Genomic DNA, 23,876 nt, shown 5'->3' with positions numbered 1-23,876 from the left:
CATAGTCCTTCTATGCCCAGGACTGCCTGATGAATTGGCACCATTTGGCTGGAAATGAAAAATCTCCAATATCTCTTTTAGGGCTTAAGACCTATTATTGCGATATCTTCATAAATAAGTTATGTGTTTTGCTACACTTTACTGAAATAATTCATCTATGACTCTTTCTTTCTGTCAAATTCCAACCACCACCCTCACCTAGTGCCTCAGCTATGGCACTGCAATGGAAAATTCCATTGGCTCTCAGAAAGAAATCAGATGGTGGCTAGATATACAAGGTTGGCCAGATGGGACTCTCTTTGAGTATCTTCTTAGACAAGTCTTTTCTCACCTCCAATCTGCTGTTAAGCCCATCTGGTGAATTTTTTATTTCGGATATACAGTTTTCAGTTCTAGAAATTCCATTTTAGAATTTTATTTCTTGAAGTTTTCTTTTTTTCATTTATTATGAGCATATTTTCTTTTACTTCCTTGAGCTTAGTTATTAATAGCAAGTTTAAAATCCTTGTCTGCTAATTTCAACATCTGGGTCATCTCGGGATCTGTTTCCATGATTGCCTTTTCTCTTGATTATGGTTAAGCTATTCTGTTTCTTCCTGTTAAGGAATTTGGGGTTATATGCTGGATATCATGTATGATATATGTAGAGTTTTCGATCCTATTATGTTCTTCTAAGGGGTGCTATTTTTTTTTTTTCTTTTGAGACAGTGTCTTACTCTGTTACCCAGGCTGGAGGGCAATGGTATGATCATAGCTCACTGCAGCTTTCAATTCCTGGGCTCAAGCAATCCTCCTGCCTCAGCCTTCTGAGTAGCTGGGACTATAGATGTATGCCCACCATGCCTCGTTAAGGAGTACTAATTTTTTGTTTACACTTTTTATATATTTATTTTGAAGTGTTTATTTAGGACAAATGGTTTTAAAAATGTATAAAAATAATTCACATATAAATCCAACTTCTGTATTTACATGGTCCCTTAAAAGATTTTCATTTTATTATCATTAAAAATGTATTTCAACAATCTCCACAGTACTCTCAAAAGTCAGGAATTTTAAGATTTTCTAATAGAAAAATTTTAGTATTTATCTACAGAAAATAATAAAACTAGGAATTATATCATATTTTAAAATATAATGTCTCAACTGTGCTGTGCCACATAAGAATAATCTTCACACTAAAGTATAATAATTCCAAGTGCTGGCATTTTTGTTTACGAACAAAGCACAAAAATATTTCATAGAAAAAAATATTTCATCATAAAAAACATAGAAAGTTGAATGCTTCAAACAAAAATATCTGAGGTCTGATTTCACAACATCCAATTTCCATATCCACTTTGTAAACATATACTCAGTATAGGTTACCAACTTAAATAAAGCCAGTTATCACTGAAAGAAGACATAGTTGGGAGCTGCTGTGGCTCAGGCCGGTTGACCTGGCACTCGGGGAGGTGAGGCTACACATTCGAGGCCAACCTGGTCAACATTGATTAAAAAAACAGAAAGAAGACATAGTTAAAAAAAAATTAAGTTCAAAAATATGCATCAACTAATCAACTGATCTACAACAACTTTCATGAAAACCACAATTTGAATCCCATAATGTAAAGTGATCCTCTGAAGACTTTAAAAATAAAAAGCTCTACAACAATAATCAAGTTTTCCTTTTGTTACTATTCTCTAGTAAATGCTTTTTTTGATTAGCTTTTACAATGTCATCAGGTGATGCTGATTTGAAGTCAAATGGTATTATCGCTACAAGAGGACTTATTTCTTTGTCCTTTACATCTTGAACTTGTCTACTATAAAGAAAAGTCTTATAGAGGTCAAGGGTGCGTCGCTTGCAGCTTTTCGGTGGGTAACGAGGACACAGTGTTGAGGCAAAAGCTGAAGGTCTAGCAGCAAGGGCCTTGGTCCAAGACAGAGAAAAAGGTGGTTTCCTAGTCAGACAGCCTTTATTCTTTTTCTTATTATCCTTAGCAAAATTGGAATTCTTCCCTAGCTTTGAACTTAAAACTTTAGTTCGTGATGATGGAGCAATGGATTGGTCTATTATAGGCTTTGGAACAAAATCTGGGTTTTTTTATAAGGACACTAAGATCAATATTTGAATCTACTCCAGGAGACCTCACTTCAGATAAACTGACCTCACAGGACTCTTTATTAATCTGAGAGTTGTCTACATCAATTGTTTCTGCAATCAATTCGGAAAGTGACAAATTCTCAAGGTCTCTTGTGGGAGAAGCTTTAGGAAATGCCAGTGACAACAGAGATCCTGTTATTCTGATATTCCGGGTGAAGACTGACAGCGATTTGCTAATTGTGACAGGGGAAAGGATCCCAAACTTAGATCTGTGAAACTGACACATGACTGGTTACAAAGGTCAGACAAAGTAAAGCACTGGTTTATATTGTTTTCTTTGTGTTCCTAAAACAGTTCAGTTAGGGATGGACTTTCACACTGAGAAAACTGCAAATTATCATTTTAAAAAATGTAATTCTTGGCACTTTGTTCAACTAAAGAAACACTTCCAACTTCAGTTTCTTTACTAGCATTTAAATTATCAACAGTCATATTTTCCGGCGAGCTAGTTAAGCCCAAAGGATTATCTGAACTTCCTAAACTGTCCTGTACTGGAATGTTTTAAAAATCAGATAGTGAATTACTTTAAATATATAAAGAATTATTCGGTGTTGTACTCTTTATCATTATGGACTTTAAATCTGGTATTTCTTTGAATGCAGAATCATCTTTGGAAGCACATTCAGATGCATGAAGTCTCAACAAATTAGCATCTAGCTTCTTTGAAAGTAGACTTTCCAGACTGTCTATAGATGATAATCTGACTGATGGCTGACTTTCACAGGAATCTCTTGACATATCATGAATTAGGTCAGCTAGTGAAAGTTCTTTTGTTAACCTACATGATTCTAGTTTCTTTTCACTTTTAAGTCTGTCAAGTTTCTTTTTCCTATGGAGTAAACAGTGACTTGGAACTGAAGAATTATAAGATAATCCATATTTTCCTACTGAGCTGGAAAAATCAAAGGGTTTGCTACTATAATCCAAACGATTTGCTGACTGAGGATAAGAACTTTGAACATTATCAGCTGAAACTTCAGAAGAAGAAAATAAGACTCCTTACCTTTTGCTATCTTTCCTGTAGATACTCTTCCCTCATTCTTGTCCTTCAAACTCTGCATGCTATCTTATTCCAGAACCTCTGACAAAGCCTTCTGCACATCAAACTTGTTCTTCAGAACTGATTCAATTAATATTTCATCTGGCACAGCATCTCCAATTACCTTCTCTCATGTGATCGAGGCATGAATAAAAACGAGCTTGATCAAATCCACTGAGCTGATGGTTCGAAACATAATTAAAAGATTCTTTCAGATCGTCATGATCATATTCTTCTACAGACTCAACGGAAGGTTTGTCACACTGTGAATAAATAAACTGAGCAGCTGTTGATGGCGAAATACAATAATCATCCTCTACAGACTGGCCATAGAGATCATCATCTTCAAAATCTTCATCGTAGGCATAGCCTCAAACATTCCGATGCCGGGCCATGACGGCAGAGAGGGCATTTGCTACAGCCCCTTAACTCCTTCCAAAACACTCCACCTAGATACTGATAAGGCACCAGCTCGGGAGTACTATTTTTGAAGGGGCACTGAGTTTGGCTAAAATCAAACTCTGTCTCCCTGCAGTGGGAAAACACTGAAATCTCAGGTCAGTCCTTTTTGCCTTGGCTTCTGGGTTGTTTGAAGTCTGTCCCATTCATGCATAGTTAGGGGTCAGCGAAGGATCTGAGCAGAGTTCAAACCTAGAATTTGGCCTCATTTCCTGGCTCTCTTCTTTCTAGAATTTCTCCTTTCACTTTCCAGATCCTCTGGTTGTCCAGAACTCTGTCCTCCTGTTCTTCAAGCTAGTAGGATTGTATGTTCCTAGCAGAGTTTCTGTCCCCATAGCATCAACTGAGGTTTGCCTTCAGGTGAGGGTCTATAGAATGAGAAATTCACCAGTGGCATTCCTTTCTTCCAAGTGTCAGCTGACCTCCAATTTCTGTTGCTCTGGTCACTTCCCAGTGCCTCTGGGTAGTTGTCTTTTTATACATTTTCCACAGTTTATAGTTAATCCCTGCGGGAGGGCTGCTCCAATGGGAGTGACTTGGCCATCACCAGAAGTCATGCCTTGCATTCTAAATACTTATGGCCAGGGAGAATCCCTTTCCTTTCTTCTATGGAGCTGTCAGGATCTCTGAAGGGCAGCAGGTGGCCCCGGTCCCCAGGCATAAAGAAAGCCCATCCACAAGAGAGTGGACGGTGTGGTGGCTCCACAAGCAGCAGGGACGAGAGACTGAGATGGAGCCTGAGGGTCTGGGAGGCCTTCCAGGCCCTGGATCCTTGCTCCTCACTCCTTGGACACCCTTAGCAGTGGGACTGTCACACTCAAAGGCCACTGTCCCTTCCCCAAGCAGGATAGCTTTTGGCTCTGTGGGGACTTCTCTGTCCCATGCTTCCTGTGGACTGCTCCTTCTTTTCATAGAACTTGTCCCCACACTGTGATTCCGTTGATCCTGTTTCACACACAGGCCCTGAGAGATCTGCATGCTGGGGGCACTAAGTACTCCCTACCTCTGAAATCCTACACAAACACACAATTTGACTCTTCCCACAGACAGCTAATCCTATCCAGTGGGTACGCGTGTGAGTCTATGTGTGTGTGTGTGTGTGTGTGTGTGTGTGCTACAATTTGACGTTTAGCAGGGACAATCTTCACTCCCTTTTCTCCAAGTGCTCTTCTGCCCCACTCATATTGCTAACAGGCTTTCACTCCTGTTTATGTCTCTAGGGCTGAGCAAGTGCCTGCACATAGTGGGCTTGTGGGAACGTGGGCTGGTCTAGCTGGAACAGACCTGACATTGACTCCTACACTGCTTTCAAAACTCAGCTCGGGTGTTGCTGCTCTGGGCCGGCTCCTGGACTCTCCCAACTCTCCCTGGGCTGGGTCCCTCCCCTGGCTCCCTTGACACCAGGGACTCCTGCAGATGTACTGATGGCACAGTGCTGTGTGCCCAGGCCTGCTCCTGTGTCTCCTCTGACAGGTGCGAGCCCCTTGGGAGCAGGCACTGAGCCAGGTGGCGTGCCCTCAGCACAGGCCTGTGGGTCACATGATGACTGGATGTGGAGGCAAGCTTCAGAGTCATGGAGTCATCTGAGAAGACTCAAGGGTTTGACTCTAGGAGCAATAAGCGCTCAGAGCAAGACCCGAGGAGTCAGGAGCTGCTTCCAGAAGAAGGCAGGCTCCTGCTGGGCTCAGCACCGGCTGTGAGCGGGGCTGTCAGGCTGGGGACGGACATTTGAATTCAGTTGACTGATGGAGGAGCAGTGAGCCTGTGAGCCAGCCTCTGGGGTCAAGGCTCCCGGACAGTGGCTGCTCTGTTACACCATGTGTTCCCTGCCAGCTCCCCCACAGTGGCTGCGGGGACTGAGCGCACAGACCCTGCACCCTCTGGGGCATCTCCCCTGCCTCTCACACAGTCCTGTCGCTTCCTCTGCTGTATTCATCACAGTCTTCACAACAGTCATGTCGCCGATTTCTCAAGAATGTGTAGGAATCATGCCTTTCCCCACACCCTCAGCGTTTGTGGGCCATTCGGAGGTGTGTTATGTGGAAACACATCACTACAATCCGCTGAAAGCTGGTAGGTGCAAAGCTCCTCTATGGAATTTTCACAGCGTCCCCAGCAGCCCGGGAGGCCTGGCAAGTTCCCTGACTTCCTCAGTCCCAGCTCATGTGACAAAGTTTCAAACACAAGGAGAACAGAGACCAGCCTAAGCCCACAGCAGCGGATACACAGTAATTCCAGCTGTCAAGCCAGACCGGAACAATGGGAACAGCAGAGCCGGAGGCTCAGGGTGGGAACTCGTGCCACTGTCACAGCTAAAAGCAGCCAAATTACCCTTTTCAACATTATGGCTAATGACTCAGTGCTTATTTACAAAATGTAGCTCTTTACAGAAAAAAAAAAAAAGTGAATCTTCCAGAAGGAGCCAAACGGGTGGCAGAGAAGCCCACCTTTTTCTGGGTAGGTGGGGGCATCCATCCTGCCGGAGCACAGCTGCCCCACGGCAGGTGCTCGGCACTCTCATTCTCCATTCCTCCCTCCTAGCTGGATTTGGGGTGGCTGCCCCAGCTTGGGACAAGGCCGGGGCTGCCACAGGAGACCTACAGAATCTGCTCAGTCACTTGGAGGCATTTATTGACATGGCACAGAAGTGAAGTAGGACTCAGACGTAATGGCAGATGACAGAGATGAGAGCTGACTGTGTGCCAGGTATGGCCCCATCCACCCTATGAAAGCATTTTCCCAGGAGCAGATGGCACAGGGAGGCAGAGGGCCTTGCACAAGGCCACACAGTCAGGAGGTGATAGGGTTGGGGATCAAGCCCAGGCTGCCTGGCCCAGGATTGGGGAGGTGATGTCCTGCCGGCAGAGCAGAAGCAAATGTTATGTTTGCAACACAAGATGCTGGAGCAGGATGCAAGGCAACAAACTCTCATATAATTTGGCAGAGTGATGCCTTCCCCGCAAGACAGAGGCCCCAGGGAGGTTCAGGGGTGCAGCACAGAAGAGGCTGAGAGGAGGAAGTGGACCAAGCAACTCTGAGGAGAATCCATCCAATGTCACACTACTGTCACTCACAGAATTTAGTTCTTTAAAACAAAGTTTCTCAGTCTATTTTCCAAAAACCATGTATACAATCAAAATGTTTTCAAAAGTGGAGCTGAGACCACCAAGTCCACTAATTTGTTCCTGTGTCTTCTCTGTGCCAGGCAGTGAGCTAAAGTGATGAGCTCCTATCTTTGAGGTACCCATGTTCGAGCTGGGGCATGAGACCATGAATAGGCGAGTGGGTACAGAGCTGGGGTCTCTTGCTCCTTTGCTGGTTTGAATAGCAGAGCTGCCAAGATGTAGGCTCTGCCCAAGGCGTGAGGCCCACGTGGCAAGGAGCTGAGACCATCTCTGGCTGACAGCCAGCAAGAAACAGAAGCCAGCCAGATGCAGTGGCTCACGCCTGTAATCCCAGCACTTTGGGAGGCCAAGACGGGCAGATCACTTGAGGTCGGGAGTTCAAGACCAGCCTGGCCAACATAGTGAAACCCCATCTCTACTAAAAATACAAAAACTAGCCGAATGTGGTAGCAGGTGCCTGTCATCCCAGCTACTCAGGAGGCTGAGGCAGGAGGCTTGAGCCCGGGAGGTGGAGGTTGCAGTGAGCTGAGATTGTGCCACTGCATTTCATCCTGGGGGACAGAGCAAGACTCTGTGTCCAAAAAAAAAAAAAAAAAAAGAAAGAGAAGCCAACAAAGTGGATCCTTCCCCAGTCAAGCCACAGATGCAATCACAGCCCCAGCCAACACCTTGACTGCAGCCCTGCACGGGACCCAGCTATGGCATGCCCACGCCCAGAGAAACTGTGAGATAATGTGTATTATTTTAAGTTACTACGTTTGTGGCAATTCGTTACCTAGAAATAGGTAACAAATACTGTGGTTGAGGAAGGTTGCAGAGGGGATAGTTGAGTGCAGGTCTGCAGAAGTGAGGGATGGGCTCTGGTGGTGCAGGGGCAGGCATTCCCGTAGAGGGAAGAGCAGTGCACAGCTCTGAGGTTGGAGCTGGCCTGGCTGATTGGCTGTGGTTCTAGACAAGCCAGCCATCCACAGTTTCAGGGTGGGGCACTCTGGACGCTTGTTCAACAGCACCACAGTCTCAATGCAGACTGTAGGGCAGCTCTTAGGGACAATCTACTATGTGCTTGCCCCGTTATTCTTCCACTGAAGCTTGTTTGGTTTTGCTGCCTTTCTGTGAATAAACAAAGGGTTTCCATGGCAGGATGGTGAATCTTCTTTTCAGGGTCTTTGCACAAGCCCTGCTGCTCAAAGAAGAACTGATCACAGGGAAAAGGAGGTCTGAACAGGCTTAAGAAGGAGCTGGCTGGCTGGGGAAATTAGGCCACACTGATTCAGCATGACCCAGGGCCAGAAAAGAATTAAAAAATCCCAGACAGCCCATGTCAGGGAGTCCAACGGAGAGGAGAAGAAGGGCGAGTGGAAGAGAGCAGAAGGCCTGCTCTGACATGGGTGTTGGGGCTGGGGGGTAGGGGGAAGGAGGGAGAGGAGCAGAAGCAGGAAAGGAAGCAAAAAGGGGAGGGGAGGGAGAGGCTTGCAGAAGAGGCCCCAGGCAGCCCAAACCTCCGGCCTCCAGTCCTTCCTAGCCTAGCTCCGCTTTCTTCCATCTGCTACCCCTGAGATTGGACCCCTACTGCTCTGCTCCCAGCCCAAGGCCTGGCTCTGCCCTCTGTGGGGTGCTCTGGCTGCATGGCCCAGCTGGGTGAGCTCTGCCCTAGGGAGATGGGGTGCATGTTGAGATGTGACAACAAGTCCAAGCGCTGCACACCTTGAGGCTGTCTAACTTTTTAATGCCCTGGTGTGTGTGTGGACGAGGGTCTCCTCGAAGGTTTCCAAGCACAGCAGTGGTGCCTAGCACAGTGGTATGGTGTAGGGGTGGAGCCAACGGCTTGGTCACACTTGACCTGCCCACCTCCATGACCTCCCCTGAGAGGCTGGATGTGACTCTGAGCAGGTCAAGACATGGGGTGGTCTGGCCAGTGTCTGGTGACTGCAGGTGTCATCAGAGCATAAACAACATCCAGGGACTCACAGATGATTTCTGAGGCACAGCCACATTTAAACACAGGCACACAGCTGCCAGCTTACAGGTGACCCTGAGACCCCAGCTCCCGGCCCACAGCCTACCTGCTCCATAGACCACCGCGTACACCACCTTCTTGGTTTGCTCTCTGTCTGCGTGTGTCACCTGTTCCACAGGCACGTCCTTCCTGCATGGAGAGACCATGTGTGTTCAGGCACAGGAGGCACTGTCAGTGCAGGGCAGACAGTCCAACCACACACCCCACCACTGTGCTTCCTCTGGAAATTCTTTACGGTTTCATGGTGGCCAGCACACAGGCAGGGAAGATATTCCATACCTGCGGTGTCAGCTTGGCAAGGGCCCCAGGCAGATGCCTTCGGCAGGGCGGCAGCAGCTGCTGCCAGCCAAGCACCACCCCACATTCCCAGGTGTCCACAAATCAAAACCCAAAACTGCTTTCACCAAAGGCATGCCCATCCAACTTCAGGAAAGCCCGTTCCCCACATTGGGGTGCCTGGGCCTGGGCCACATCTGTGTCTGCTGCAGTGGGGGAGCTGGTTTCCAGGCCTATCTAGTCCCACTGCTTGACTGGATGAGCAACTCTGTCCTGGCCTCCCACAGACAGAGGCCATGGGGGTGAGCCCTACCCTGGAGCTATAGCATTCTGATAGAATAAGGATCAACTCAGCATCTGACCGGCATCTGAACCACAGCAATCTCCAGAGATTAAAGCTGAGACATCTGAGTAGCACAGGAGCTCCAGGGCACTCCCAGCACCACCAAGAGTCCCTCCTCCTCCAAGAGCAACCCCAAAGGACAGGCAGCCTGTCATGTGCCCTGGGTGCCACCTCCTGCCTGCTGCTTTTATAAACATCCTTATCATCTACACCAGGCCTCCCTGATGGAGTGGGCATCTCAGATTCAGAAGCCGAGAGACAGAGAGAGAGAGAGAGAAACAGAGAGACACACAGAGAGAGAAACAGAAAAAGTAACAGAAACTTCTCCCAATCTGTTTTGTGGATGGCTTTGTGCTGGAGCCTCCTTCATTAGCCAGGTTGTTTCCAGCTCTACCTTAGCCTTCACTTCCTACTTGCACTGAGCATAGAGACCAGCCCCAGGTGAAAGCTCAGGTCTTCTTAGACCTTTTCTGAGCATGCAAGCTCCCTGCGCATGTATGGGGCTTTCTACATTTCCCGGTATCCACAGGTACTTTTGAATGCCCTAATTTCCAAAAGCATCTCTCTCCTCAGTTTTTTTCCAGAGCTTTCAGTGCTTCATTGTTTGCTTCAACTATAATTTTTAGCTCCAGGAAGCTGCAAGTTATTTGCCTTACAATGTTTCCAAGCAATGTCTGCCACTCTTCTGCAGCAAGTGGGTTCTGAGTTAGGTGAAACAAAGACAAGTGCCTGTGTCAGCCCTTCAGGCAGCCACCAGACTGGTGAGAATAAATACCCATTTCTTTTCAAGTAAGGTGTGCTCTGCCTCCAGAAGCAGGGACCAGGTCCCATGCTAGGAACATGCTGCTGCCTTCAAGATTGCAGGGGCGGGAGGAGGGCAAACAGAGTCATCACCAGGCTCTCCTACCATTTTTTTTTTTTTTTTGAGACAGAGTCTCACTCTGTCGCCCAGGCTGGAGGGCAGTGGTGTGATCTCGACTCACTGCAATCTCCGCCTTTTGGGGTCAAGTGATTCTCCTGTCTCGGCCTCCTGAGTAGCTGGGATTACAGGCACCTGCCACCACACCCAGCTAATTTTTGTATTTTTAGTAGAGACGGGGTTTTATCATGTTGGCCAGGCTGGTCTCAAACTCCTGACCTTGTGATCAGCCCACCTTGGCCTCCCAAAGTGCTGGGATTACAGGCGTGAGCCACCGCACCAGGCTCTCCTACCATTTTTAAGTTTTTTCTTATTTTTCTTTTTTTAGAGGTAGGGTCTTGCTTGTTCCCCAGACTGGTCTTGAACTCTTGGTCTCAAGGGATCCTTCTGCTTCAGCCTCTCAAAGTTGAAAAGCTGGGATTACAAGCGTGAGTCACCATACCCCACCTGCCTTTTTCTTGATTCAGCATTTGCTTGGTTGCTGTAAACCTTTGGCTATTTTTTCAAAGTTTTGATGAAGTTGGTTGAGACAGTTTTGTTAGATTTTTCAATGTTTCTTTGGGGAACGGGCCCATGGGGCTGTGTACCCCACCATTCTTGCTGACATCCCAGACTTCACTGATTTTTGCCACCTAATTTCTAAGTACCAATGCATTTCCAGTTTTCCCCCTTTTCCTGCTGTGTTAAGCTATTTTGCCACCTTGCTTAGCTACCCTTAAACTTGGCATTGTTAACAGCTATATTTAGATAAGAAGCAAAAAGCCAAAATGGGCTGGGTGCAGTGGCTCATGCCTGTAATCTTAGCACTTTGGGGGCCCAAGGTGGAAGGATCATTTGAGGCCAGGAATTCGAAACCAGCCTGGGCAACATAGCAAGACCCCATCTCTACAAAAATGAAAAATAAAAAATTAGTTGGGCATGATGATATGCCCCTGTGGTCCCAGCTACATGGGAGGCTGAGGTGGGAGGACTGCTTGAGCCTGGGAGGTTGAGGCTGCAGTGAGCCATGAGTTTGCCACTGCACTCCAGCCTGGGCAACAGAGTAAGACCCTGTCTAAATGAATAAACAACTACATGACATTTTTGTAGACTATTTTATAAAATATTTTTAAACTTAACCAAATGAAAACGTATCATAGAGGTCTTGGTAAGTTTAGATTGATGCCAGGTACATAAGCAAGAGAAGGAGCTAGAATGATCCACGGGTAATGGGTTAGCACTGGCGACATCAGTATGAACTCATGATAAGCTCCATGTTGATGCACATGGTTACACAGAGAAATATCTAAAGATGTGTGTATACACACAGGTTGGCATGCATGCACAACTTCTTGTTCTCTCAGCTGAGAGGGCCTAGAAGCAACCTGCTCAGTAGTAAAGAGCACCTAGCACCAGAACTTGGCCTTTAGTACCATTCTCCAATAAAAAATGGGGCTCCTTGGAGAAATGGCTGATTCCAGGACTGGGGCAGGAAACATACAAGATTAACCTGGAATATCTTTTAGTGCCAGAAAGTAAGGAAGTGATAAATGTGTGTGCACGTGCACACACACACACACACTGAAGAGGTTAAGTCAAGAGACACAGGAGCCAACTGAAAGAGGTCCCAATGGCCGAAGCTGGAACAATTTAAGCAAGAAAACAAAAAATAAATTGGATTATAGCCCAAAGTAAAAAATAAATATTCATGAATCCATACGAATTTGGATTCAAAGGATTAAATAAATAAATGGGGGAGAACACAGATCTCCCACACAGAAGAAATCCAAATAATGTATATAGATACCCTGTTCTTAGAAGACAAAGCGTAACCCCCAACTCCTTAATTAGAGGCTATGCTTAGTGACTTGCTCTCAAAGGGTACCATGTGGAATCGGAGTAGAAGAGAGTATCTTTATAGGAGAGAAACCTGACAAACACACCCTCAGCCAGGTGACCCAGGTCAGCATCAGCAGGGGTAAGTCCTATTGACAGTGCGTGTCCCTGATTCAGTGTGATGGGAACGGCCCTGCACCTCTGTGCTCTTCCTCCCTCAAACCCCAAATCCCAGTCTAGTCATGAGAAAAACATCGGACAAACACCAGCTGAGGGACATTCTACAAAACACCTGACCAGTCCTCCTCAAAACTGTCAGCGTCATTGAAAACAGGGCAAGTCCAAGAAAGTGTCGCCATCAAAAGGAGCCTATGGAGACTGTGACTAAAGGCAGTGTGGTGTCATGGAGGGGGTCCTAGAGCAGAAAGGGGACAGCAGGGAAAGACTGAGGAAATCCAAGTCATGTGTGGACTTCAGTTTATAATAACATACCAGTATTGGGTTCATTCATGTGACAAATGTACCATATTAATGGAAAACATTCATAACAGGGAAGCAGGGATGGGATATATGAGAACTCTTTGTACTATCCTTGCCATTTTTATGTCAATTTAAAACTGTTCTAAAATAAAAAGTTTATTTAAAAAAGTGACCCAGTTCAAGACCTGGGCAACATGATGAAATCTTGTCTCTACTAAAAATACAAAAAAATTAGCCAGATATGGTGATGTACACCTGTAGTCTCAGCTATATGGTAGGCTGAGGCAGGAGGATCACTGGAGCCTAGGAGGCTGAGGCTGCAGTGAGCTAAGATTGTGCCACTGCACTCTGTGACAAAGTGAGACCCTATCTCAAAAAAAACAAAAAAACAAAAGAGAGAGAGAGAGATCCAAAAATTATGGTAGGTTGCAAATCGTTTATATGGTATGACTCGATTTTAAGTCATAAAATTGCAGATAAATATGTGGGGGAAAGCCCACAAGTAAGTCTAGTGGGCTTATGGAAATTTGGTTTTTGTTATTTTGATAACTGGTATTTAAATATTTTCTAACCAATGAAAATTATAAAGAAAAAATTAGCCATAAAAAATTCCACAGTAAATACAGGAGAGTCAATAGCTTTCCTACTAGTAATAAACAGAAACTATAATAAAAGAAAAGGACCACACTCACAATAGCAATAAAAACCTCAACATACCTGACAATAAGTTTAAGAAATGCACCAGACTTTCATCAAGGAAGGGGGCATTAAAGGACACAGTGGAAGATGTGCTGTGCTCCTGGACAGGAGAAAACAACAGTGAAAAGACATCAACTTTGCCATATCCAGTTTTACCTTAGCACACTTTCAATTAAGGTATTGGGAGGACTGGGTGGTGAAAACTTAAGAAAGAAATTCTAAATTTCATCTGAAAAACAAAACAAATGAGAACAGTCAGGCCAAAGCTAAAAAGGGCGAGTAATGAGGAAGAACAGGGAAAGGTACACAAAGCTCAATACTGATGCAGGAGTAAAAACAGATAAATCAGGGGAAGCGAAGAAAAAGCCCCAAACAGGCTGTAGTATATTTTAAAATATGATTTGGCATTTTAAATCTACACTGGGTTGGAATTGACTAATTATTTGGGAAACTATGAAGTTAAATGCCTACTTCCTATCATATACAAAAATAAATTAGAAGCTCATTAATGTAAAAACAGTCGTGAAAGGATGATGTTGAAATACATATACAGAGTAGAACAGAGATCCCAGTGGCAGTGCTGGGGCTCATGGGCCTTGGTGTGTTGCAGAGGTGAAACACTGGACGTGGCCCCATGCATTGACCTGGGACAACTGGCTCACCATGGTGGAAAAAATCAAATTAGATCTTTGTTGCCACACAAATCACAAAAATGGGGTCCAGATTGAGTGCATGCCTAAACATGAAAAAAAATCAAAACTGAAATAAGGCTGAAGAAAACAAAGGAGAATACATAAGTCTCATAAATAGGAGTGTGTTGAAAAGAAACACAAACAATACAAACCATACTAAGAAATGTCTTTTTTTTCAAGGCAGCTGATTAGATGCATTTCAAGCATGCCTCATCCACTTAAAAGAACCAAAATGCTATGTAGACAATCACACTTTGAATACATCATCCAAGACGGAACACAGCAGTTCAACAGAAAAGCAAAAGAAAACTCCACAATCTAGGAAGAAGGAAAACAGGCAGCCTGCATGGCCAGGACGGGCTGGGAACCAGAGTGACTCCTCAGTACCGGAGGGGGTGATAGTCTTTCTGTGGTCCACTTTCCCACTGGGGGATCATACAATCCAGGCCATAGGAGAGCACCTTAACCCTCCCCAGTCCTGCTCCAGGGAGGGAACACGCCCTGGGTCCCACATCCTTCCTATGACCTAAGCAGCTACAGTAAGATGTCATTCTTGGTCCTAGCTTTTAACAGACTGTGTGGTGCCATGAAACAATGGCGTTAGGCCTAGGCATTAGGAAAACTTGGGCTGCTGCTTGTGGAACAAGGGTGTGAGCAGAGTGTGAGCTCCCACAACTAGAACTGGGAAGCAAGCATGGCATGGGCTGCAGCCACCAGCATTGAAAGTAGGCACTTCCCCTGGGAACTCAGCAGGACGAGAGTAGCTGTGGAGGCTTGGTCTTGAGCTGGGTAGGGGCTCTTATGGCTCAGGGCTGAGTTGTGGGTTAGGTGTGAGCCGCCAGGTCTGACTGAACAGTGAGTCAGCTGTGACAGCTGGGATGGGGGAGGATGCCTGGATTGGACTGGGGTGTGAGAGGGACACAAGTTGCCCACTCTCCAGCCAAGGCTGTGATCACTGGAACAGGCCCTAACTCCCATAGCAGGACCTCAGCATAGTGGCTATTGCCCTTCACTCAAACATTTCACCAGGGGCCTGGGGATTGCCATGCCCTCCCTAGCCCTTCACCAAGGCAGGTGCATGCACTTTCCACTGGGGGGCACTTAACACTGGGGGTCCAGCACAAGTTCACCTGGTCCGGCTGTGCCTGCCTTCATCCCCAACAGAGTGCAGGATCCAGGGTCCTGGGGGTTCCACAACCCAATTCACCACCTGGGACACTCAAGCACTTTTCCAGGGGGGCAGAGGTCAGGCATAAACACCCTACCACTACCATCTCAGCTGGCTCCTACCTGCAAGTGCTGCCTGCTGGCCTGGGGGCTGGCCTGCACAGCCCATTGCAACCACTGCCAACACAAATGCACAGCACTTGGGACCCAACAGAGCATCTCACAACCACTGCTACTACCATCACTCAAACCATCCTGGCTGCCCAGGAGCTCGAGAGCCCACTCACCCAACCAGGGCATCACTAGTACAAATAGCATCTGAGAAAGCCAACCAGAGGCCCAAGAACTGGTCTGCCTGGAACCGCCAATACAGGTGCCAGGGCACAAAGACAGACATGCTTAGCCCACAAAGAGAGAGTGGCTGAAACTGAAGAGAGGCCCATCTGGCATTTTAGTCCCCACACAACTTTACTACAGCCTCCACCAATACCTACACCCTAACATCCCAAAGAAACCACAAATGCCACTAATGCTATTCACAGCCAAAGAAATCATACAGAGTCATCACTACTGCATGCACTCAGAAACAAAGCCAAAGGGTCCTACCCAACCAACAGAGAGTCACATCTTCAGGAACCCCCACACCCAAATGAAAGTAAATTAAAAAATAAGAAGCAGCAACTGTTACACCAGATGTGCAGAAATCAATGTAAGGACACAGGAAACATGAAAAAGCAAAGTAATATGACACCCTCAAAGGAACACAATAATTCTCCAGCAATAGATCTTAACCAAAAAAGAAATCCTCAAAATCCCAGATAAATAATTCAAAACGCTGATTTTTAAAGAAGCTCAATGAGATGCAAGAGAAATCTGGAAATCAATACAAAGAACTCAGAAAATTAATTCAGGATGAATTAAAATTAATTCACAAACGAGAAACTTACCAAAGAGATAGATATCTCTAAAAACAAAACCAAAAAAACCAACTAAACAGACTTTCTGGAACTAAAAAATTCATTGAAAGGAATGTAAGATACATTTGAAAGCTCCAACAACAGACTGGGCCAAGCAGAAGAAAAAATTTCAGAACTTGAAGGCAGGTCTTTTGGAATCCAGTAGGAAAAATTAAAGAAAAAAGAATAAAAAGAATGAACAAAGCCTTTGAGAAGTTTGGGACTACATAAAACAGCCAAATTTATAAATTATTGGTATTCCTGAGGTTGAAGAGAGATCAAAAGGCTTAGAAAACCTATTTAATAAAATAGTATATGAAAAATTCCTGCCTAGCAAGAGATTTTGACATCCAAATACAGGAGGCTCAGCAATCCCCAGGAAAAAACAATGCAAAAAGGACTTTGCCACAGCACATTATAATCAGACTGTCTAAAGTTAAAGTTAAAGAGCAAATTCTAAAATCCACAAGAGAGAAGCGTCTAGTCATCTATAAAGGAAATCCCATTAGACTAACAGTAGACTTTTCAGCAGAAACCTTACAAGCCAGAAGAGAATGGGATGACATATTCAAAGTGCTGAAAGAAAAAGCAAACAAACAAAAATGCAGCCAGTCAAGAATTCTATATCCAGCCACACAACCTTCATAAATGAAGGAGAAATAAAGTTTTTCCCAGACAAGTAAATGATGACTGTATTTGTCACCACTAGACTGGCCCTTCAAGAAATGCTCAAGGGAGTCCTAAACTTGGAAGCAAAAGATGACATTCACCATCATGGAAACATACAAAAGTATAAAACTCACTGGTAAAGCAATCACACAAAGGAGGAAGTGAAAGCAATCAAATGGCACCACTACAGAATTTCACCAAACTACAACGACAAACAGAGAAAATGAAAGAAACAAATAATTTATAAAACAACTAGGAAACAATTAGCAATACGACAGGAACAGAACCTCACATATCAACATTAACCTTAAAGGTAAATGGATTAAATGTCTATGGCAGAATAACAATCCACTGTATGGATAGACCATATCTTGCTTACTTGTTCTGCTGATAGACAGTTAGGTGTTTCCACCTTTTGGCTATTATGACTAATACCACTATGAATGTCATGTACGAGTTTTTGTGTAGACATGTTTCCATTTCTCTTGGGTATGTACTAGGAGTGGAATTGCTGGGTCACATGGTAACTCTGTGTTTAACTTTTTGAAGAACTGCCAGACTGTTTTTCACAGTGGCTGCACCACCTACCAATGGCAATGTATGAGGCTTGATTACTTTTATTTTGTAGAAAAGCAGGAAAGAAGATCAGTCTTTGAGCTCTTTACCCAAACCTCCCCCAGTAAACACAACCCTGGAGCCCTTAACAAATAAATAAAACTCTCTGGAGGGATATTTGACTGAGCAACATGGGCCTATGCTGTCTCTGCACCCAGCAGAGAGCCTCACTTGCAAGTGGCGTCTCCCTCTTATAGTAAAAGCTGTCCCAGTCAGACCACGTGAGCCATGACAGCTGTATCCATGGCTGAAAGAGGAAGAGCCCCATGAATAGAGCCTCAGGTCATGGATCAGAGCTGTCCACTTCTCAATGTGAGTTTCTGCAAAGGTGTGCTGTTGCAGTCACTCACCCTCCAAGTGCTGCACACCTATCAGGGTGGCAGGGAATCAGACTGGCTCCCTTCAGAAGCGTGCACAGGTGGGGGGCACACACATGCACACAGTCATGTGCAGCCCAAGAGCAATCACGACAGCAGCTACCCTTTGTTGAGATCTGCCCCCCACCATCCCATCCGAGCTCCAGTCTCAACAACCTGTCTGTTTGTCCTCTCCACATGGGTGCAGCAGAGATGTCCCAGGCTCAACACGTTTGTGACTGAACTCTCGTTCTGACCTCCCCTCACATCTTGTGAAAGCACACCACCCACCCTGCTGCTGGCCCTCAATTGCCCCACTGGCACTCCCACGTCCAGTCCATCTCCAAACCTCATCACTTCCACTTCCTAATATTGCTGGAGCCTGGACCTTTTTATCATCTCTACTGATTGTTCCCTGGCCGTCATCTGGATGGCAGCAATAGTCTCCTCTGCCTTTTTTTCCCCTACAACCCATTCTCTGCTCAGCACCATGCAATTTGAAAACTTTCTTGCTGAAAACCATTCGACAGGCATCCAGTTAAAGGTGGCACATCTGTTTCTCTCTGCTCCTTACCAAGAACCCACTAAAATAAAGCAAAGGAATTAAGAGGAATAAATCTATAAGAAAAAAGAGATCAGGAGAGGGATTATCATCAGGCAAGAGAGCTCCATGTATTTATTAAAGTTCGGGAAGAGCTGGTGGTGAGAGGAGCTATGACACAGAAGACCCAAGAATGTGAGCTCAGAAATAGGGAGCACCTGGTATAACGCAAGGCAGAGAGGGGGAGCTGAAAGCAGGGAGGTGACACGAATCCAACACATGTACACAGAATGGTCAAGCATCCTCTCTGACTCACCACCCATCACTCCCTACCCCAAACATTCCACACAAGTCTGTCCAGGAGCCCACTCTCCCAGACAAATAGTGATGACGATGATGATGATGGTGATGATAAAATGGACCATGGGATTCTCTCTACAGAATCTGATGGTCTTGGCAAGCTCTCCAACACCCTCCATATTGCTGAACTTGACAGTCACTCCCTAGTCTTTGGCCTTCTTAAGACGCCCTTGAAGAAGAAAACCTGTTCTGCTTCACTCCACTCTTATTGAGCAAACTCAGGAAGAGTTTACTCAGGTACTTTTTTTTTTTCTAGCAAAAATGATCTCTATGGGCCTACTACATTTATAATGCTAGCTAATGAAATTCCAGAGTCTGTCTTTAAAATGCAAGTCTTCATAATGAAAAAAAAATGAATCTAAGAAAGAAATGAAGATGTTCTCTCTGTCCAGCAGCTGTGGAGAAAGAAACATCATTCACAGATCTAATCTGAAAAGTGTTAAATGGGGAACTTTCACGTGAATAGCCATCCTGGTTTCCTGGGAACTGCAAAAACTGGCATGAATATCCTTAACTACTGCACTCTTCTGTCTTCTGTTACCATAAAATTGCCTTTGGAGGTCTTGCAAGACTCCTAGACTTTAGAATGTATTGCCATGTCCTGTGACAATCATCTTGAGGAAGTCTTGTAATTTTGATAGACTGTCTTACTTGATATTTTTTTTGCTCAGGGAATAATGCTAAAATTGGCATGTGTGAATTCCTAACCCACATAAATACTTATAAAACTTAGCTGTTGAATAAGAAGAGTGTCACTGGCTGTCCCCTTTCAGCACACATAGGATCAGTAAACAGAAAGCCCAGGGCTCTTCCAGATGATTATTTAACAGATCCTTTGAGAGAGTTTTTCAGTTAAATTGCATTTATCTTTTATCATATACTAAATGCTTATACATATCCCAGTAGGTCTTTTTATGGACTTCATTTTTTTTCCATTGATCTTTTCTGGTTTTTATTCATACCACTGTGTTTTAGCAACTGTGACTTTAACATTAATATATTTTAGTGTCTGGCAGGACTTGGTCTTTTTTAGTGCTCCTCTTAAAAATTTTTAGGATTATTATGCATTATTTTTCCATCATAAACTGCAGATTAGTTTGTCTAATTACTAAAAAAACCTTATTAGTATTTTTTGGCATATTTGTTAGGACATTTCTATATTTACATATTAATGTAAGGAGAAGTAACATCTTCATAAAATTGAAGTTTCCAATCTGTCTTTTCTGTGCTGTTCTATTTTTCACATTTCTCAGATCTTGCACATTATCCATTATATTATTATATATATTTTCTTTTTCATTGCACCTTTTCTTCCAATACATTTTCTAACTGGTTGTTTATATTTAGGGAGGTAATTTCTGTATATTAATCTGTGCCTAGTCTTCTTCCAGGTCCTAGTTTTAATCGTTTTTACAAGTTTCCTTTTAGTTGATTCGCTTGGTTTCACAGGCAGATAATCATACCATCTTCACCAAATGATGGGTTTGCTTCCTCCTTTCCAGTTTTTAAGCTTGTTTCATTATTTCATCAACTAGAGTAACCATACATACTAGCAGCAATAGTATCTTTTCTCATCTCTGAGTCTCACAGGGGTGCTTTGGTGTTTCATGTGTGATCTTGCTGTTGTTTGTTGGCTTGCGGTGGGTAAATACTGTCAGCCATTGAAGGCTTGGAGGGGTTGCATGATCTGACTGAATCTTAGAGAGATAACGGGGGTATCATTAGGGCATGGATTGGGGTTGGGGAGTGGGGGACCAGCCAGGAAGTTATTACAAAGGTAGATGTGGGAGATAACAAAGGCCTGATCTGAGGCTGTGGAAACGTGAAGAGAGAAAAGGCCTAAGGCCAGGGGGACCACTGGCCTGGCTGGGATGTGAGGTGGGAGAGAGGAAGAGGGGAGGCAGGACCGCTGCCTGCAGGTACTGGCCATGGCACTGAGCTCCCTCCAGACCCACTGAGTTTGAAGTGTTTGTGGGACAGCCAGGGAAAACCACCGCTGGGGCCTGGAATGCTCGCCTGAGCTCAGGACAGAGAGGAGCTATAATGACCACAACAGCCACATATTGCCAACGATGGACACATCAACCACTCCTGAGGTCTTGCCATGAGCCAGGCACTGTGCCATTGCTTCTCCTCTGAGTGTCATCTGATCCCATGACACCTTTGCGATGGTCTTCATCTGAGCGCTTTGCACCTTTGCTCCTTTTGCCTGGTGAGCATTCCTTCCCTTCTTCTGCTGGATTTCTTCTGACTCCCAAACACTCAATCTCTCCTAACTTCTTCAAAGTAGCCTTCCTGACTCCAAGCAATCCCAGCTGAGGGGCCCTTCTATTTCCGGCCAGGGCTTGATTGTGATGATTCTAAACACAGGAGGCTAAGAGAAAGGTGCGAGGCACTGACTTGCCAAGACCCAAGGGCTCAGATCAAAGCTCCAGAATCAGACTACATGGGTAAGGAAGGCGGCTGCTTGCTCTTGCTGGACAACTGTGCCCCTCAGGCATGTTTCTTAAAGGCCCCAGGCCTCAGTTTCCTAATCCATAAGACAGGGACAATAGCAGCATCCTAAGTGTTGGTATTCAATCAGATGTGCTTAGACAAACCTAGACATATAGTAAGAACTCGATAAATATTAGCTATTTTTATTGTTAAAGGGATAGAATGCAGAATAAAAAGAGGGAGAGAACCCTTCTGGGTACAGAAAGGAGGATATCCACAAGGTGGTCAGAACAAAAGTGTAAATTTGGTGAATTTTTCTTCTAACTCTCGATTACAGCTCCAAATTAAGCATGCATTGCATCACATGTATTGATGCCCATTAAAATTGAAGAATACTTTTAGGGTAATTTTGTCGCAATTATTTTCTTCTTGCTTTCTCCCTGTAAAGCATGCAGTGTGATTCTTTGTGTGTTGCTCAAGCTCTGGAACTTGGCTGCAGCTAACCAGAGACACCCCAGACAGTGCCAGAAGTCTGTGGCTGACATTCACCCCTTCCCCCACAGGTGCCCCCTCAGTATGGCACACTAATCTTCAAAACCTTGATGGGAAATGACAAAATGGCCGTGGTCCTCAGGCATGCAAAGACACTTTCCTCATGGGCAATGAGGAAACAGTTAACCACGCTTTTCCACCGAGAGTGGTGGTTCTGCTCATTCACAGGAGTGGGCGTCTGCTCTGCCTGCTAAGCAGAGCTGCTGCTTTGGAGGGTTTGTAGCGCTAGGAGGCTTTGAGGGCTTGAGAAACACTAAATCATTAAAAATCATCAATGATTTATAGAAATATTGGAAGGAATTAGATGTGCCAGGGATCTGGCAAATTTTTTAGTAGAAGAATCTGAAAGATTAAGCAATATCATGTAGGAGGAAATGATTGAATATGAAAAACAAATGGAGCCTCTGAAGCAGAGTTAATCATGGGAGGAGTCCTTTGCTGTAATTAATCGTTATGGCATAACTTTCTTAAGGAAGCACCACACAGGGTCTAGGAAAAAATAATGTATGGTAATCAATGTTTAACAATGCAGACAGCCTGAAATCAGCAACATAAATTGTATCCTAAAAGACCAATAATCAAAATAACACAATATGGCATCTTAATTGCACATTTATTAAACTTTATTTAAATAGAAATTCCCCTTCTGAGAAAAGCAATGAGACTTTTTCAGGGAATGAATGATTGAATGAAATGTAAATTTGATTTCACTCTTTAGTTCTGTCAATTTTTGCTTTAGGTATTTTAAAGTTGTTTTAATAGGTGTATTAAAAATTTAGGATTACTATATCTTCTTGATGAATTGGCCCTTTTATCATTATGAAATGTCCCTTTTTATCCAGCAACATTTTCGTTTACACTGATAGTAATCTAGTAATCGGCTTTCTTATGCTTAGTGTTTGCATGGCGTATTTTTCCTTATCCTTTTATTTTCAACCTGTCTACACATGTATATTGATCAGTGTCTTATAAACAGCATTATAATTGGGTCTTGCCTCCATGTTGTTATTTAACTTTTATTTATCCCATCTGTATTTTGTTCTGTTTCTCTTTTCTTGGTTATTTTGGGAAAATCACATATTGTTATTAAATATCCGATTTTTTCTCCTTCATGGATATTTTAGCTTGACTTCTTTTGGTATTGTTTTAGAGGTTACCTTAGAAATTATAATATGCATCTTACTCTTCAGCAAATGTAAAAGAACAGAAATTATAACAAACTGTCTCTCAGACCACAGTGCAATCAAACTAGAACTCAGGATTAAGAAACTCACTCAAAACCACTCAACTACATGGAAACTGAACAACCTGCTCCTGAATGACTACCGGGTACATAACGAAATGAAGGCAGAAATAAAGATGTTCTTTGAAACCAATGAGAACAAAGACACAACATACCAGAATCTCTGGGACACATTCAAAGCAGTGTATAGAGGAAAATTTATACCACTAAATTCCCACAAGAGAAAGCAGGAAAGATCTAAAATTGACACCCTAACATCACAATTAAAAGAACTAGAGAAGCAAGAGCAAACACATTCAAAAGCTAGCAGAAGGCAAGAAATAACTAAGATCAGAGCAGAAATGAAGGCGATAGAGACAAAAAAACCCTTCAAAAAATCAATGAATCCAGGAGCTGGTTTTTTGAAAAGATCAACAAAATTGATAGACTGCTAGCAAGACTAATAAAGAAGAAAAGAGAGAAGAATCAAATAGACGCAATAAAAAATGACAAAGGGGATATCACCACTGATCCCACAGAAATACAAACTACCATCAGAGAATACCATAAACACCTCTATGCAAATAAACTAGAAAATCTATAAGAAATGGATAAATTCCTCGACACATACACTCTCCCAAGACTAAACCAGGAAGAAGTTGAATCTCTGAATAGACGAACAACAGGCTCTGAAATTGAGGCAATAATTAACAGCTTACCAACCAAAAAAAGTCCAGGACCAGATGGATTCACAGCCGAATTCTACCAGAGGTACAAGAAGGAGCTGGTACCATTCCTTCTGAAACTATTCCAATCGACAGAAAAAGAGGGAATCCTCCCTGACTCATTTTATGAGGCCAGCATCATCCTGATACCAAAGCCTGGCAGAGACACAACAAAAAAAGAGAATTTTAGACCAATATCCTTGATGAACATTGATGCAAAAATCCTCAATAAAATACTGGCAAACTGAATCCAGCAACACATCAAAAAGC

General features: G+C 44.1%; 1 protein-coding gene and 1 pseudogene across 1 annotated transcript in view; both read right to left on the bottom strand.

The window, feature by feature from the left end:
- Positions 1–23,876, bottom strand: part of POLN (DNA polymerase nu) — a 164,344-nt gene that overhangs the window by 14,739 nt on the left and 125,729 nt on the right. Inside the window, exon 18 of the mRNA XM_030801238.1 lies at positions 8,830–8,912. Coding sequence (XP_030657098.1) covers positions 8,830–8,912 — 83 coding nt within the window. The remainder of the gene's footprint in view (positions 1–8,829; positions 8,913–23,876) is intronic.
- LOC105738301 lies at positions 1,655–3,577 on the bottom strand (annotated as a pseudogene).

The sequence above is a fragment of the Nomascus leucogenys genome, chromosome 20, assembly GCF_006542625.1.
Source record: "Nomascus leucogenys isolate Asia chromosome 20, Asia_NLE_v1, whole genome shotgun sequence".
Classification (NCBI taxonomy): domain Eukaryota; kingdom Metazoa; phylum Chordata; class Mammalia; order Primates; family Hylobatidae; genus Nomascus; species Nomascus leucogenys.
This window is presented reverse-complemented; position numbering and strand designations above follow the sequence as displayed.